Source organism: Nelumbo nucifera, chromosome 8 (genome assembly GCF_055504915.1).
Source record: "Nelumbo nucifera cultivar China Antique chromosome 8, China Antique-T2T, whole genome shotgun sequence".
Lineage (NCBI taxonomy): Eukaryota > Viridiplantae > Streptophyta > Magnoliopsida > Proteales > Nelumbonaceae > Nelumbo > Nelumbo nucifera.
Genome location: NC_142656.1, coordinates 3,334,879 through 3,352,753, shown reverse-complemented (window position 1 = coordinate 3,352,753; position 17,875 = coordinate 3,334,879). Strand labels below are relative to the sequence as shown.

Sequence of the window (17,875 nt, the reverse complement as noted above, 5' to 3'; positions counted from 1 at the left end):
AAGATCTATTGGAGCAACCAAGTGAAAGTTCAAGGGTCTTTGTCACAAATGAAAGTTTAGAGGGTAATTGTCATTGACCCCTAGGGGTGATCATGGGTGGGGCTGGGCTTAAATCCAAGTCTATGTTTTCTATATATAAAATATTACAATATATAATATTTTATGTTTAATGGATATAATATGGATACAATTTTTTTCATTAACAATACACTACATAGTACATAATATCATATATAATACATATTATAAGTGGCATGTTTTATAATATTTATAAATAAAATATATTTTTTGAAATCCTTATAAAATAAATAAATATGACATAAAATAACATATATACATATGTATACATTATATATAAAATACATATATTTAAATCAAGGTTCAAAGTATCAATACGTGTCGAGCCATATCAGCCGATGTGTATTGTATTGGGGGCTTCCTAATACACCCCTACAAGGGGTGTTTTTGGAGTATCGACTGGTTTAGAGAGTGGATGGACATTATATTGGGCCTTATGAACCAGATTCAAAAAAGACAAAAAAAAAAAAGCTATCAACATTGCCCAATATGCCCGTAGTGGCGTATTGGGCATATCCACATATCGATATTTTGAACCTTGATTATATATGCAAGTTGTGAAATCTCGAGTTGGGCATGAATGCAAAACCTAAGCCCAAGCTTGAACTTTTTAGGTCATGTGGACCCGAGCTAAAATGATCATCCTTGGTCCCTACTGACCCCATAGTACATTTTCTTTTTAATTTACCCAAAAAAGAAAAGAGAGAAGAATAAATCCATAAGTACTTATATTATCAACAACTTCGATTAGCCAAACCCTACTTAATCTATTATTGGGTAGGGTAGGGTTTCAAATTCTCGAAATTGACCCCCACCTAGATTGGTTTTGAGGTATAAGGGTTTACCTTACCCAAATTGACTCAAAGGAAATGTCTCAGTTTGTCTTGGAGGAATTGGCCTTGCAATCAAACTTGTGCTAAAATAAGTCATGTGAATATTTGAACATGAACACTCATGGTTACAAAGGCCATAGTTCACTTTACCATTAAGTCATTTAAGTGATTTAATCATTTTTATTTAATTTAGGGAAAATTCCTTAGTACCCTGTACTTTAGGCCTAATGCCACTTTGGTCCCCAGACTTTAAAATGCGATGATTCAGTACCCAAACTTTTAAAACGTGTCAATCTACTATCATTCAAGTGTTATTTAATTTTCTTTATCAACCATCTAAACGTTGACAAAAAATTAACAGCCCCAAATCTTTGCTTTTTCCATTCAAAAAAGTTGGGGTCACGTTTGGGTGGGCATTCTGGTGGCCCCAACTTTCTTAAATAGAAAAGGCAATGACTTGAGGCTGATAATTTTTTGTCAATGTTTAGATGGCTGATAAAGAAAATTAGATGACACTCAAAGGGTATTTGTGTTTTTTTCAAATGCCACTTAATGACTGATTAACTTCGAACCAAACCCTAAAGGTAGGTTTTAGGTTCTACCTTAAAATTGAACCCGATCAATCCATCCTCACCCCTACTTTCAAAGCCGATTTCAGATAATACTTACCTCATTGGTCACCCCAAGAAAACGATATTCCATTTTTTATTAAAAAAAGAAGAAAAAAGCTCTTATGGGCCTCGATCCAAGCCCAAAGGTTAAAAAAGGGTATATAAATACTTTGGGGGTACCTTAAACTTTTAGAAATAGACACCTGAGTCCACTCGTTGGTATTCCGTCCGTTAAACATTTGATAATATGCCAAAACTAGCCTTCTAGTTTAGTTTTGGACCGTTTGCCCATCTAATGTATAAACTATAAAGCCCGGAATCGGCTATCAAGACGCACCAGCTGAACTACTCTGAAGGAAACAGGGAGCCTGGACGCCGAGAAATACTACAATCTAAATTTGCAGAATACATATTTTTTTGTTCAAAATTTTGCAACAAACTGAACCAACTGCTAAGCCCAGAAAAGAGACTGTTCAATCAGGCGGTGGCCTTCCTAGCTTTCTTCTCAGCAGGGGACTTGATTGATTTGGGCTGCTTCAGCTTCGCCGAAGTGGCCTTCTTGACACCAACCTTCTTCGCGGGCTTGGCGGCCTTTTTAGAGTAGTATCAGATTTCTTTAAGGGTTTTGCTTTTAGAGCGGCAGAAGCGGCTTTGGGTTTCTTCTCTGTAGCAACCTTAGTGCCCTTCACAACCTTCTTTTTACCCGACTCAGACAACTTGAAAGAAGCTTTAATTTTGATCAATTTGCCCTTAGGCACACAGTTTTTCAACTGGAGGGCCAATATTTTCCTGAAATTTGCTGAAAGAACAGCCTTGTGCTTTTCTTCCACAAGCTTTTCAGCCTCGTGCTGGAAATAAGGAGGATGAGAGGGATGGGAAGACTTTGCCGCCTTCGGCTTCTTTTCCTTAGGGCCTTCACCTTCTTCTCCTTTACAGGCTTATCGGGCTGGGTAGGCTTCTCTGCCATTGGAGACTCAGTTAGCGGTTGCTCCACCGCCACTGTCGCAGCTTCACCTTCACTGGTCGACGACATCACTAGAGAATAATAACCACGGATACGAACTCTGAAGACATGAGGGAATAATACGAAAATAGATCGCTTTCGCTTCACCATGACCATGAGAAAAATAGAAATATAGAATGGTTGGGGGAAATACAGGAAAAAAGAGAAATATGGTATGGTAGAGGGAAGAGGTAAAAATAATACCTGTTGAATGTTGCCGGTGGTGGGCACCTCGCTTGCCTGCTGGTGAAAAAAAGTAAAATCAAACAGACCTTGTCGGAAGAGCCGGTGATTGCCGGTTGATCTTCTTAGGTGGCGGCAATGGCTTCTTCTCCCCATGATGAACAACACTGGTGCCTACTGCCCAGATCGAATGGTACCCACCAGGGTTGTTTTGTTTTTAAATTTTATAATTTTAATAATTTAAAAAAATATAAGCATTTCAATAATTATACAATAATCGGTAACGTGAATTAACGAAAATGGACCCAGGTCTCAAAGTTCAGGGCACCTAAGTATTGCATTCGAAAGTTGAGTATCCCTATATAATTTACCCAAGCCTAGATCGGGTTGGGCCCTTTCATGTTTCATTAGAAGTTTTGCACAGTTGGACACGGATAGCATTCGACTGGTTGAAAACCAAAACCTTATCTCTCTCTCTCAAAATAAACGAGAGTAACGCTTTGGGGAAACAAGAAAGTAACAGAAAAAACGGCCGTTCTTGAGATGGCTGTGTCATCCACTGCGGCAACTGCCTGTATTTCCCGCCGAGATCCAGTCGGATTCCATTCTTCGACGCCTAAACCAGTTACTTTCTGGTCACCTTCAGCTCGCTTTCCTACCAAGCCACGAAGATGTCTGATCCGAAGCTCCAGCGATGCGTCGCCCGAGGCCGAAACTGCCACAGAAACGGAATCAGAAGAGAGTTCCGTTGAAGCTTCCAAGGTGCCTTATTCTTTGATATCTGCTCTCAATGTCGAAAGGGTTCTTCGTGGCATAGGTAACCCAGTTTTTACCTCTCAACTTCCCCCTCTTACTGCTTATATTATTTCTCGAGTTTAAATTTAATTGACGGATCTATGGTTTTAGAATGCAGCCATCACAGATGCCGATCACTATGGTAGACTCGGTCTTCAAAGAGGATGCCCTTATGACCAGGTTGGGACCTCTCTCTCTCTCCCCCCCCGCCTAGCGCTTGCCCTAAGTCCGTCTTTCCGATTTAATCCAACATTGAACTTATGCACCTAGTAATTCTGGTTGTTAAATAAATGAGAAGAACCTCAGTTTGTCTTCTTTACCAGGTTGCAATTGCATATAAAGCGAAGAGTGAAGAACTGATGAACCAAGGATTGGATGAAGAAGAACTAGGCAAGAAGCTTGAACTCTTGAAGGTTAGTTTTCCTTACCTTACAAAGTACCCTTACCATTGCAACTGGGAGAATTCTGAGTATGGTCTTCCTTTTGGTACTATTAGGAATCCTACTTAATTCTGTCCTCCGAAGAGGAAAGAAGGTTATATGACTGGAGCTTGGCAAGGAGCGAGAAGCCAGAGAGATATGTCTGGCCTTTTGAAGTTGATATAACCCAAACACCCACACAGCCTCCTCCTCCACAGGTCTGGATTTTCTTCCTCTACTCTCTTTAATTTGCTATATATTCATAACTTGATGGGCAACCACAGTTTGGACGTTGTTTCTGGGGTTCACCTTAACGTCTCCATTTCCACATCATGTGTTCTTCATTGCCCCCTTTCAAAGAAGCCTCTCTATACCACCACCGAACCAAGCTGTGAATCATACAATCTTACTCAGATTGACCTGATAAATGGTACAGAAAGCCTGTGCCCAAACGAAAGCTCTGTCTGTCATCCAGCTTCCAAATTAACCTGATAAATGGTACACAAAACCTATCTAGTCCAAACAAAAGCTATATCGTTCAGCTTCATCTCTAGCTCCGCTTTTCTTGATCACCATATCTCGAGTCACCAAAGCATGATCTACCCAATTCAATCAAATAACAGCGCAAGTGAGCCCAGATTTCCTACTCACTTTTCCTACCCTCTCTACCCACAGTGAATTGCAGCCACACATCTCTCAATTCATAATAGAGATGTATGGCTCCAATTCACGGTGGGTAGGAAATCCCAAGTGTTTGGTTAGTTGCTTACAAAATTCTTGTCAAGGGTCTCATTCTTTATTCTTTTTAGGACGATGGTACAAAAATTCAGATAATAATTGTGCTTCATGTTACTTATTTTTAGGGAAAATTTCACTTTAGTACCCTGAACTTTGGGGGTAGTGTCAAGTTAGTATCCAAACTTTTAAACATGTCATTGCAGTACCTAACTTTCAAAAAGTGTCAAGTTGGTCCTTGCCGTTAACCGACCGTCGGTTATCTTTTAAAAATGTCAAAACTACCCTTCAAAAGAAGACACAGTTCATTGTCTTCTACCTTGAGACTGAATTGGTTATCTTCAAAGAAAAAGAGAGAGAAAAAAAGATGAAATATGATAAAAGGAAACAATAACTGAAAGTAAAGAAATAATTAGACAAGCATGTGCTTAAGATCTAAAGGTAGAAGATGAGCAGTGTCTTCTTTTGAAGGGTAGTTTTGACATTTTCAACTAATAATTGATGATCGGTTAATGGCATGGACCAATTTGATACTTTTTGAATGTTTAGATACTACAGTCACACATTTGAAAGTTCGGGTACTAACTTGACACTACCCCCAAAATTCAATGTACTAAAGTGTAATTTTTCCTTATTTTTATTCAAAGAAGCTCTACTGGCATCGGTGGTCAGCAGTCAACTGTACAAACCATACACCCGTGAAAATCTATGTCACTGCCATAGAGCTTCTTTGTGAGTAGAATGGGGCATGATTATATAATGTTTTACATTGTTTCTAACCAAATAGATTTTAAATTTGTTCTCATTTCTACGACAAAAGAATTCATGTTTTAAAAAAAAAGCATTTAATTCATAGTATCATTTTCTTATTTTGCCTATTTCTATTCATTTTTGTCTATTCTAGAATTTTATTATTCCAAAAATAAAAGTTAAACCAAACATGGTATACTTCCCGTCTGTTTGGTTATTTTTTGATCTGTTAATCACTCAATCGTGCAAGTTTTACATATATAGCAACTGAGTAGCTAGTTTGTAATTCCTTTTCACCATACTTAACCCAGTGTTTCTTTTGTCACAGGAACCTGAAGATGTGGGGCCCACAAGGGTTGTGGGCTACTTTCTTTTGGGTTGGTTAATATTATCCTTTACCTTATCCATTGCTCTTAATCGGTGAAGGCTTTCTTCATTTTAGTTAAACCATATTATGTAATCACCATATTTGTGTTATGATAAGAAAAACCCAAAAAAAATTGTTATGATAAGGAGGAGAAAAGTCGAAAACTTCTTCATTTTCTAGTTACCCAAATCGGTTATATGTAAAACCAGAAATAGGACTCGACCGCCCGATTTGGTTAGCATGGTCAAAACTACCTTAAACCAATAAGAAGAACTATTTTAAATGTCAAAACCATCTCACGCGGATCCAAGTATCCAACCCAGAGACTAACCAGCTTACCAGTACGATGTACTCTTCCAATTATGAAGTGCCGTTCGGGAGGTCTTTCATGTAGCGGATTTTAGCTTTGCAGGGTGGGCTCCACATGTTAAGCCCAAAAGATATTTTAGGTGAAAAACCCAGAAAGCCCTGGTATGCTTCCATCTAGTCATGGAAGGTTTTCGGAACGTGGCTTCCGGTTAGAGGTGTCAATTGGACATTTGGACTGAATTTGGTCCAACACGATCCAGTCCAAGGTGAGTCTACACTTACAAATGGACGGGACCTAATTCAGTCCAAATCTAATAGAAATCAAATCAAATCCAACCATTAAAATGTAAATAGACTGGATTGGATCCAATAAAAATCAAATGAAATATAAAAAAATATTATTAAAAACAAAACATATAAAAATTACAAAAATATATTAAAATAATGAAATCTAAAAATTACAAAAAGATATCCTTTTGGCATTAAAAAAGCATTTTTGTAAAAGTACTTTCATAAAAGTATTTTCATAAAAGTGATTTTGTAAAAATACTTAAAATGAAAGTACTTTTATAAAAGTGCTTTTATAAAAATACTCAGAAAAGTGCTTTCGTAAAAATGCTTTTATAATAGTACTTCCATAAAAGTGCTTTTGTAAAAGTCTTCGATAAAAGTACTTCCATAAAAGTCCTTTTATAAAAGTACTTCCATAAAAATTCTTTTGTAAAAGTGCTTTTATGTAAAAGTAATTTTTAAAAGTGCTTTTATAAAACTTCTTCTGTAAAAGTACTTCCATAAAAGCACATTTGTGAAAATACTTCCATAAAAGTATTTTTATAAAAGTGCTTTTGTAAAAATACTTTTCATAAAATTACTATTATAAAAGTGTTTTCATAAAAGTGATTTTATGCTAGCTTTAGTTTCAAATTGGACAAGGGTTTGGCCTGGTTTAGGTTCAATTCAAACCAATTTATTTTGAATTGGCTCAATCCAATAATTATACAGACCATCCAAATCCGATTTGATAGGTTTGGATTGAATTGACTCCAACTGAAAACCGGCCAATTGATACCCCTACTTCTAGTCCAAGCTGAGTCTCATATGGAAACGCCAGGAACTATGTTTGGCGAAAATCCAAAAAATGTACCATTGTATTCCGGACGTGAAAAATGCAACTGTAAGACGAAGCTACGCTGGGTAGTTTCTCCAGAACACAGGTGTTCAACCACTACAGTTCTATCATTGCAACTCACCTCCGATGCAGAAGTCATACCAAACAAGACCTTAGCTTTAGCAGCTTCTTCAGAGTGGCTCAGTGAACATCACTGGTATGTTATCACTCATAGGTTTATGTCTTCCCATCGTAGATCCCAAACTCAAATACCCCACCCTATACTCCAACAAGACTAGACATCCCAACCCCATCCTCCATCCACCCATCCAGTTATTCCTATTTTCAAACGGACTGAGGTTGGGGTGAGGTGGGCAAATACCATCCCACTTCCCAGATCCGTCTCCGATTTTCCTGAAACAAGGTCAGCGGTCAAAAAATCCATCCCAGCAGAGATGAGGCGGGTCAAATTACATCTCTATCATTACTGATACCAAATGGGGCAATGCTACGTGCAATAACCTATTCTATATTATTAAAATGCAATTGTCTATGCTAGCATCTCCTCTCTATCCTTTCCAAGTATTTTTCTACTCTTACAAAGTTTTGCATTTTGTTGACATAATCTCTACCATCTCATGTCCTAAAACTTCTCTACTAAATCTCAATGACCGTTATCACATTTACATGCAACTTCCCAATGGCACCAATGTTTTCTTCCGAAACTCTCTCTCTCTCCACATTCAAATACATGCATCTAATTTTTCATCACATTAAAATATTAATATTTGAATTAAAATTAGATAAGTATAGAATATATAAAAAACTAATAAGAGAAAAACAACAGAAAATATAAATATTAATGAAAAACTTATAATAATTAATGATTAACTAATAATACTATAATTAATGATATAATCTTATAATAATTATTAATTGTTATAGGCTTATAGCTAAGAAAAATTATTAACAAAATTAGTTTTACTCATAAAAAACAATAAAGATTTATAAATTTTCAATATTATATTTTTATTAATTTAAATTCCATTTAAAATAATTACATTAGTAAAGTTACAAAATTATACTTACTTTTACTAATATAATTTAATAAAGAATAGAACATTAGTAAAGATATTAACAAAAAAGTAATACCAATGTAAAATGAATTTCAATCCATCTAAAAATAATAAAAAATTAACATAAAATTTAGCTAATTGTAGTTAAGGCTCAGTTTGGAAGGAGTAAAAATACAAATGTGTGGAGTGCCAAACCTTGTATTTTGTATACATTTATACTGTACATATTTGCACAGCTCCCAACTAGTTCTACACGTGAGATTTTTTTTGATAAATACTACACGAGATAATTGGGGGTAGACCCGTAGACCGGTAGAGAAATAAGATAAATGGTGGAATGTGGACAAAGTTGCATTGGAGAAGAGATGCAAGAGGCTCTAATCCATTGCCATCTATAACTTGTTCAAAGTATCGATACGATATGTCCCGACACAGGACGCATCATATCAGTTTTTAAAACCACAGGTAGTCCAAATATAAAGGCTAGGAATGTTTCATCACTTCTAAAGCATTGCAACAGTCATATTCAAATGATCAAGAAAAAGTAACAAACACAAGTATCAATGCCTTGCAACACGCGATACACAGATTTCTTGTATCGTGCGTCTCCATAGTTTGAACCTTGTTTCTATAGAGTAAAAGATTTATTTCATCTCAACTCTCAAGGCAAAAACATTTAGAAAATTCTCGTAGAGAAACCAGCCCTGTACTGTAAAAATGTCGGTGGTGGCTTCAAGCCTTCAACAAATAGCATAGAGTGCTAAATAAACTGATCCAAAACCTTCAAATGTGTAGATTTCGGAAAGCATTTTCCAATTAGGTATATAACCATAGATGGAATTTTACGCTACGTTTGGTTTGAGATAATAAGAGAACATAAAGTATTCTTAAGGCTTAGTTTGCAAGGAGTACAAATACAAATATGTAGAGTGCAAAACCTTGTATTTTGTATGTATTTGCACTGTACATATTTGTATTTGTACTCCTAAACTGAGCCTAACGAATTTCATAAAATTCCTTGAAAACTTTCTCTAGACTCTGTTTTTCTCTTTATTTTCTATCAAACCAAAGACAGCTTTGAGGAAATTTGGGCCTCACGTTGTATATTCAAACCATCCACCATCTTTGGAAGGCTGAAGATCAATTCTCGCAGACAAGTTACTAAAAATTTTTGGCCTACTCTCTCATCCGGTGCAGTTCAAAGCTTTAAACTCCAATTTTTTCAGTCATCTTGTGCACTTTCATTTAAACAAATAAAAAAGCCAAGCCAGGTAATTGAAATTCTAAGTTGTACTTCTTTATTAAACATATCCTAATTTATACTTCAAGGAGTGTTAACTGAATTACCAGCATACCTCTTGCATCTGATTGCATGTCCACTATTTCTTTGTGTATGAGCAACTGATTGTACCAAGGGATTACTCCCTTTTGTTTATTCCATACACAAAAATTCCTTCTGCAGCCAGTTGTCATGGCACTTAGAAAGAAATGGAAAAGGAAGGAGACCTCTATTACTTCATACTAAATTTTAATGATCCTTGATGGTATCACAAGACCTGTTCATCTGACATAATCATATCCTGGTACTTCAGGACTCCACAACTACTCGGCAGTCGGCACCTGTTCAACCTAAAATCTGTATTGGTGTTTGGGTATTATGAACCAAGTATGGTGGAAGCTAGTCTTGGAAGGGAATTGGGAAAACACAAGGGATATGAAGAAATGAGGTATTTTCCCTAAAAAAAAGGGAATAATGTAGTTTTTACAAATTTCCCTAATAGATCCAGATAGAATTGTTGAACATCCACAGTACCCTATGCAACTATACCTATAAAACATTTTGTTCTGGGAATTGAATTTAGAAGTAATATTACTTCTAAAAATTGCAGTCAGGGGCATTAATCTGAATCTATTCAATATTTTCCCTTGAAGAAAGGGCCCCTTTGTATGAGGACTGCTGCCCTTACGGTATAGAGCTGTAAACATTAATGTCTGTTTCTTTACATGGGCTGAGAAAGAATGCAATTGTGTCCAATCAATAGGGCATTACCCTGTCAAGCCTGGATATATGAGGATGACTATTTCACTGATTCCTCGTTATCAAGCATGTAGTAACCAAGCTGAAAGACAATAATCCCGCTTTTTCTAGTGATCTCTTATTCTTAGTCCATGTGTGCATGTGTTTGTCAACCTTATTCTAGTGGAAGGGAGGGGGTGTTTGATAGTACATGGGGTCATGGGTACATAGAATAGTAGAGACTAGAGAACATACCTCAAGCAGCTTCAAAACAATCTCAGCAAGCCATGCTGGACCATGACTAAAGAAGGTAATCCAAAATCTGTATTTTTCCTATGTCCTTGGTAAGACACTGATATGCCATCCTTCCTTGGGTTATGAACAGAAGAAAAAGGTTAGTTTGCCAGAAATTAACAAAAGCTAATCATGTTATTACTGTCCAAATGCCGACCACTGTACAATATCTGTATCAACAAAACCAGCAGACAATTAACATTAGATCTGAATAAACTTTGTGTTTTCAAAACAACCACTGCATCTTAAATAACTCCATAGCTTCTAGGTGAAGGAATAAAGATAAAATGTAACTAGCAAACCAACTTGGTAGTTGGTACAAATATCTCAATCAAGAAAAGTAAATGGGAAGCGATAAAGGTACCAGATGGATTGGCCATGTGGAATGATATTTGTCTCATATACACATTTACCTTAAAAGACAATTCTGTTGTAGCTATCTCTCAGTATCTTCTGCTGTCTGGTGCACCCATGTGCTAAACAGAAGCTCCCAAGGTAAGAACACAGTAGAAGTTTCCAATGTTCTAGTGTAGTCTCTTGCGTTTATGATGTTGATAGTCCTCTTCCCAGTTCTCGTCCAAGCCATCATACATCTCCCATCTGTCATTACTCAGCTGGTCATCGGTGGATTTAACCTTGTGCTTCAAATGCCTGGAACTGCGGCTGGATTCCTTCTCTTTATGCCGCCTTTTCTGGTCTCTGGATGAACTTGGTTCCAAACCAGATTCAGAGTGGCTGTGATGTTTATGACGGTGTCTTTTGACATTAGCCTCATCCCTGTGTCTGTCATTTTCCAATTCCTTCTGGTTCCCACGGTGTTTTCTCTGGCTAGAATCACTGTCATATTGATACTTCTTTTCACTATGCTTCCTAGAACCTCCTCTATGGTGTTTATACCTCTTTTTACTATGCTGGTTTGAGTTATCAGAGATATCCTGTATTTCTGAACTTGACCTATCAGAATAATATGGCCTGCGGTCTCTTCCAGTAGTTGAAGAACGAGAACCCTTCTCATGTCTCCAATCAACTGAGTGGATGTCTTCATCTAGGCATTTATCAGATGTGTGCTTCTTTAGTGACCTTCGAATGACAGTATCCTCAGAGTAGCTTCCAATGTCTTCCCTCTCTAACCGAGGCTTGCAGTCATGTGATCTCTCCAGTTCATTGTAGCGGTACCGTTCATCCAAATCATCACTATCATTTGATTGTTGTCTGATGAAAATAAAATAAAACTTCTGTGAAGTTTGCAGATTCTTTAGTGGTGCAGCTCACAGGAATCATAAAACTAAAGAATAAACATAATAATAAATGATGGAAATAGTGATGATAGCAGAAGCTGTATAAATAATGGCTCATCTAGTTTGGTTTTGCTTATCAGTTAAGGTATAATTGCTATAATATGTGACAATGAACCGGATCAGAGACATCTACAAGCTACTTATGAGGTAGCCCATCCAACCACTGAACTCCTTAATTTACATAATTATACACATGGCACAATGATTATTAAATATGTATTATTAAATTTACATATTACATATTCTGTTATGAGGATCGGCCTTGGCACAATGGTTGGGTTGCGTACATCTGTCCCTCCCCAGACCCCGCATCGGCAGGAGCCTCGTGTACCGAGCTGCCCTTATTACATATTCTATTATAGCCCTTATTTTACAAGAGATTTTAAAATAAGTAGGGCTAAACAAAATATATGATATGTAAATTTAATAATAGTAGGAAAACAAATCAGCATTCACTTGGGATTGGAGACCAAGAGACAAATTAATGTGGCCTTTTCCAGTACTTTGGTTTGTTAATTCATAACAAGAGAAAGACTGATGAGGATATTGCCTATCAGAGCAGGATGGGCAAAATGGAGGGGTGCATCCGGAATGTTATGTGATAGGTGAATACCACTTGATTAAAGGGAAAATTCTATAAAACAGTTATAAGGCCAGCCATGCTGTATGGAGTAATGTTGGGAAGTCAAGAAGCAATATGTACAAAAGATGAGTGTGGTAGAAATGTGTATGCTGAGATGGATGGATGGAAAAACTAGTTAGGACCAGAAATGGAGTCATCCAAAGTAACCTATGAGTAGTTCTAAAAGATGATAAAATGAGCAAAAGTAGACTAAGATGGTATAGTCACATGCATTGGAGATCATTGGCAACACCTGTAAGAAAAGTGATCTATTGCAAATTGAAGGGGCTTGTCATACATTGACAACACCCATAACAAAAGGACCCTTTATGCACTGGTATATTTATTATTTGAAATCAGTGGAAGGGCACATGCCATGCATGTGTGCAAGAAAAAAATAAAAGGGTAAAAAGATGAAAAGACATTTAGATTTTGAATATTTTTATAGTGCCTCTTTTAACCTTTAACTTCATTAATGGGTTTAAAGATTATATTTGGACAACTATCTGTCGCAAGCATTGACATTAAATGATGCTATTAAAATATTCTGCCTTAACTAATATAACTTAGACATGAAGCCAAGCAAGTATCAACATTATATAGTAAAGACAACAAAAGAGTTACCTTTGCTGACGTTCATTTGCAAGCTTGTTTTTCTGTTCGCAATCCCCAAGTTCCATAAACTCTGCACGGCTTAGAGGGCGCTCCGCACCAGTTACCACTGGAGGCACCAAACCCCCCATCCTCATAAGCCCACTGTAAAATGCTTCCAATGTAAATGCCTTAAAGGACCAATTTTTATTCATAAAACAAGAGATAATTTGTCAAAACCCCATAAATAAGGGAATCATGTAGAAGCAACATGAATGGAAGAAAAATGGGGACTTCATAAATAACAACACAAAGAATTTACCAGGGAACTGGCAAGCCAGCATATAGAGATGGCATATAAGAAGGGACTGCAAATGGTGTAACTGGGACCATGGTGGGATCAAAGGGCATCATCCCAGGGGCACCATATATATTCGCATAAGGCCTAACATGTGTCAATGGAGACCCATGCCAGTAAGATGGTCCATAAGCTGGCATGCCTCCGGGGAACACAGCATCCCCTGAAATCTCAAACAAAGAAAAACATCATTTACATGGCAGGCCCTTGTATGTACATATGCTTACATGAGATATAGGCACAAGCAACACATGATGCCTTTACCTGTCTGAAGCATAGGATGTGGACTAGATGCTGCTGGACAGTCTCTTATGAAATGGTCTGGAGAACCACACATGTAACAGGTACGGTCCCCCTGCTGTTGAATGACACAGATCAGAATATACATGGAATATGGTAATAAAAAATAATAACACCATCAATAAATAAAAGTAATAAGATATTGCAGACAACAATAAAAGCAATAACAATGTAGTGACAGAAGTAGCATCGTAATGGACATCCACGACTACCTTTCTATGTCTACTTGTTGCCATAAAACTTCCAGTGCCATCTGAAAAATCCAAAGGTCATTCTCAATTAAAATGGGAACATGCCACATCTGAAAAAGAAAGTTTCCAAGTTTTGGGTGAAGCTCTATGAACAATAGGAAATGAAGGTTTTACCTGCAGTATTAATCCACATTCCCTTCTTTTTCTTGCTTGTCAAATTAGCTGGAGAGATACAAGAAACAGAACAGAAAAAAAAATTACAATTTTAGAAACGGAAAGAAGATTTAGAACAAAAAAGTGAAAACCACATCAACCAAGTAACACCTCTTCATGCACAATAAGATGGTTTGTTTTCGTTATTTCAAAGAATAACATTTCAGCTAGTAGTTATTGATAAAAAAAAAATCAACTAATATAACGGCCTAACTGATTGATCAAAAAAAATAACAGCCTAACCTCTCAAATAGAGCCCAAACTCCAAAAAATAGTGATGGAGCCAAATTAAACTAAATGCAGAAATGAGAAAGCCTACTTAGCAAATTAATTCTACCTTCTTCCTTTTGCATAAGAGTTTGAGGCAAATTGAGGGGCTGATTCTCCCCTTGAAAATCAACAGCAACTTTCAGGCTTTCATGTCTGCCTTTAAACTCTATAAGACTAGCAGTTGCATCTCTTTCTCCACTTATTTGTTTTAACTTGTTTGATGAAGGAGCTGATTTCACAGATTTACCTGCACCTAAATAAATGATACGGCCAGTGCCAGAAGTTGATGTGTTGTTTTTGATCAGTGATTCACCAGCAGATTCTGTCATAACTTGATTTGATCCTTTTCCTGTTGCAGAGGGAGAATGAGACAATACTGGTTCTCTTTGTTGGACAGACACAGCACAAGAAGCTTCTTTCACTTGAATTGCAGATTCTCCATCTGAGTTTTAGGAATTTAGATGTTACATATTCTACCAATATAAAGTGTTTATGGTATTTATTTGACATCAATTTGAAGAATTACCAATTTAGCTCACCTGGAGCATATTTAGGAATAATATTGTCAGAACCACTGATCAGTATTTGAGACTCAAGGAAATGCTCAATTGCCTGCCTAAGAGACACATTTGGAAGCAAATTCTCTACCCTGCATTTGGAAGAAAGGCATTTGGGGCACCTAGCCTTCTCAATCAGCACCAAGCGAATACCTGCAGTTGAACTCAATGTAAAAATTATGCATACCATTTAAACATAAGAACCACAACAATGCAGTTACTAACATTTCCCTAAACATTCAAGTCAATGAGTTGCTTAAGTATTTTTTTTTATTGCAGTAAGCTCTCAAGTTTTTTTTTTTTTGATAAATAAAGCTCTCAAGTTTATTCTTCCCTTAACATTGTTAAATTTGATATTGTGTTGCTAGTGATTAACTGAAGTTGATGGTTCTTTTCAAAAAAAAAAAGAACATGCTTATCACAAAAAACAAGAGCAATCAGGATTGATAAGACAAAAGTAACTTACATTTGTCACAAAAACTATGCTGGCAGCATGGTATCATTACAGCCTCTTTGAAGATAGTATTACAAAGAGAGCATCTCAATTCTGATGGCAAATCAGTATTTGGCAATGCTGGAGAACTAGTATTAAACACACTACAAATTTGAACATAACAGGAAGTTAGAGATATGAGGCCCCGAATGGAAAAGAAGTTAAAAAGAAAAAAGATATCTTACCCATCCAATTTCTTTTGTTCTTCAACTTTAGATTTTAACTTTGTCTGTGATTTGTTCTCTTCAGCATCATGATGATTAGGTCCTGATATTTCCATACACAACAAAAGAAACAAAAAAGAACAAAACATATATATATGTATATGTTTCATAATAATGGAGCATGATAAGCTCAGATCTCTCTACTGAGATTCAACAAAACTAAACCACGATTATGTTTACCTGTTGGGCTAGCCTCACTAAGATCACTTGGTTCGGGGTTCTGAAATCTTATAACAGATGGCTCAATGCACCTGATCCAAACCAACTCTAATCAATTGTATGTACAGAAAGCCCTTTTGACCATGGAAAAAAGGAAAGATGCAGTAGAATGAGAATTCTTTTCGAAGGCATAAGTGCTTGTTTACATGGATGATGTGCTGTGCTGCTTTAGCAGATTCACATGCAGGTCTAATGTTTCTTCTTGTCATTAATCGCAGGAAAAGAAAGAGGGAAGAAATTCTTCTTTTTCTGACAACCATGTTTTGTCAAGAAAAAGTGGATGGCTGTAGGTTCCTTTACCTTTATTTTCAATTTTATTGTATTTTCTGATAGTTTTTTCAAGAAAATATATCTGTCATTTGGAAAAAAGGAAATCATTAGGCAATACCTACTTTCACATGCCAACCAAGTGATCTACATTTTAATTTTCTTAAGAAATCAACTTATTTTCTTCCACTTTCTTGGCAAGCAAGCACAACCTAATTATCCTCTTTGACTCTTTCAGAGCTAAAATGATATATATATTTTTTTAGATTTAACAGTTGTTTGTCCCTAAGCAAATTATTGAGGTATTCTGCGAAACTTATAAATTTTCTAGAAACTAGAATCCTAAAAAAAGAAGATATTTTTTTATTTTTTGGATATCTTTCTGAAGGGGCTACACAACGGGGGTAGCCCATCCCCCAACCCAGGTGCAGGCGGGATTTGATCCCAAGCCTCTGCTACAACCAGCAGGAGACCTTACCAATCTGCTGGTTGGCACCTTGCCTAAAATATTAGTGTATGAATTTCTTTTGTGTGTTAGGGGCATTAAAGATACAATGTTGCACCTTATCAATTTAGTATGTTAGCATCATTAGAAAGTAAGGTATTGTATTAAGATTCAGAAAGAAGGAATTACATCTCCGTATCAAAAAAAGAAGAAAATTACATCAGTCCATGTATATCAAGCAGCTGTACATTGGGAAGTAAGGTGTGTTATATAGAGCTTAGGGGTGGCCACGAGCCAAGCCTTTCACGAGCTATTCGAGCTCGGCTCGTGAGACTCGCGATCTTAGTATTAAATAAATAAATATTATTATATATATATATATGTATACAAACATACATACATAGCCAAGTATTCAGCTTGGCTCGACTCGAATCCACCCCTAATAGAGCTTTTCTTTTCTTTTCCTTTCATTCTTTTTCTACCCTTCCTTCTCCTTTCTTGTTTTTTACCCCTTTGACTATATAAAAGGATTTCATTAAGAAGGAGCTTTTATCATCCATATTCACAAGGCTTTGGTAAAAGTTTTAGTGCTGGCTGCCAACCTGACGCAACCCTCCTTATCTGGGCTTGGGACTGGCGGTGTAAGACAAGCTCACATAATTGTTAAGTTTACACCTAGATACTTAAGCTAAATGCATGGTAGATTAATATCCTTTTTATTATTGATAAGATATATAAGATCCTTATAGACTAATTTCTTACCAAATAGCCCCCCTTTTTTTGAGAAAAAGACAAAATATATTTAAGAGGACTGATCCCCTCCTTTGCACTGTAGTGTGAAACTGAATTTCGATAGCATCTCTATAGGTAATCCTGGTCCATCTGGAAATGGGGATGTTTTTAGAGATGCAGAAGTGTTAGTGCTTCTCCAGGGGCTCCGATTGGCTAAACACTAAACAGTTGGGCTTTCAACAGTTAGAAGTGAGGGAGACTAAAAGTTGGTAGTAGGCTGGATGCAAACAAATAGTTTGGGCACTTGGTCCCTTAGACAAACTCGAGCTAGGAGCACAATTTAGATGGACTAGGAGGTCAGAAAATTCTTTGGCTGACACTGTAGCAAAGCAAGGGGTAAATAGGGAGACTTTATTTTGGGTTTGTTTGTAAGTTAATTATATGACGAGGGGTCACCTTATGTGTTTGAAGGTGGCAGTTGTATAACTTCTCATATTATGATTAATGAAAATTACCA

General features: G+C 36.6%; 2 protein-coding genes and 1 pseudogene across 7 annotated transcripts in view; 1 reads left to right on the top strand and 2 right to left on the bottom strand.

The window, feature by feature from the left end:
• Nucleotides 1-1,873: 1,873 nt before the first annotated feature.
• LOC104600593 (uncharacterized) lies at nucleotides 1,874-3,006 on the bottom strand (annotated as a pseudogene). Its single transcript, XR_016079397.1, has 2 exons — nucleotides 2,730-3,006; nucleotides 1,874-2,627 (listed from the first exon to the last, which is right to left on the bottom strand). The product of XR_016079397.1 is annotated as an uncharacterized LOC104600593 (transcript).
• A 91-nt stretch (nucleotides 3,007-3,097) lies between these two features.
• Nucleotides 3,098-5,946, top strand: NDHU (Chaperone DnaJ-domain superfamily protein). The gene is made up of 5 exons (XM_010263635.3): nucleotides 3,098-3,525; nucleotides 3,622-3,683; nucleotides 3,827-3,916; nucleotides 4,000-4,140; nucleotides 5,736-5,946. The coding sequence occupies exons 1-5, from the start codon at nucleotides 3,252-3,254 to the stop codon at nucleotides 5,829-5,831; spliced, it is 663 nt and encodes a 220-aa protein (XP_010261937.1). The 5' UTR covers nucleotides 3,098-3,251; the 3' UTR covers nucleotides 5,832-5,946.
• A 4,805-nt stretch (nucleotides 5,947-10,751) lies between these two features.
• LOC104600591 (uncharacterized) overlaps nucleotides 10,752-17,875 on the bottom strand; it is a 31,600-nt gene continuing 24,476 nt past the window's right edge. For 2 of the 5 annotated variants that reach the window (XM_010263631.3, XM_010263633.2), the window contains exons 5-15: nucleotides 15,876-15,946; nucleotides 15,657-15,738; nucleotides 15,445-15,575; nucleotides 14,961-15,131; nucleotides 14,489-14,863; nucleotides 14,113-14,160; nucleotides 13,960-14,000; nucleotides 13,712-13,805; nucleotides 13,412-13,610; nucleotides 13,123-13,254; nucleotides 10,752-11,790 (exon numbers count right to left, since the gene is read on the bottom strand). In XM_010263631.3, the coding sequence (XP_010261933.1) occupies nucleotides 11,103-11,790; nucleotides 13,123-13,254; nucleotides 13,412-13,610; nucleotides 13,712-13,805; nucleotides 13,960-14,000; nucleotides 14,113-14,160; nucleotides 14,489-14,863; nucleotides 14,961-15,131; nucleotides 15,445-15,575; nucleotides 15,657-15,738; nucleotides 15,876-15,946 (2,032 nt within the window). In that variant the 3' untranslated portion in view covers nucleotides 10,752-11,102. The remainder of the gene's footprint in view (nucleotides 11,791-13,122; nucleotides 13,255-13,411; nucleotides 13,611-13,711; nucleotides 13,806-13,959; nucleotides 14,001-14,112; nucleotides 14,161-14,488; nucleotides 14,864-14,960; nucleotides 15,132-15,444; nucleotides 15,576-15,656; nucleotides 15,739-15,875; nucleotides 15,947-17,875) is intronic. The other 3 variants (XM_010263632.3, XM_088892907.1, XM_088892908.1) reach the window with 3 other exon arrangements.

Bases quoted from the DNA above. Each gene is read 5' to 3' on its own strand.
- NDHU (XM_010263635.3), top strand. From the start codon at position 3,252: ATGGCTGTGTCATCCACTGCGGCAACTGCCTGTATTTCCCGCCGAGAT. The intron at 3,684-3,826 runs GTTGGGACCTCT...CTTCTTTACCAG, and splicing joins GAGGATGCCCTTATGACCAG to GTTGCAATTGCATATAAAGC. The intron at 3,917-3,999 runs GTTAGTTTTCCT...TGGTACTATTAG, and splicing joins AGAAGCTTGAACTCTTGAAG to GAATCCTACTTAATTCTGTC.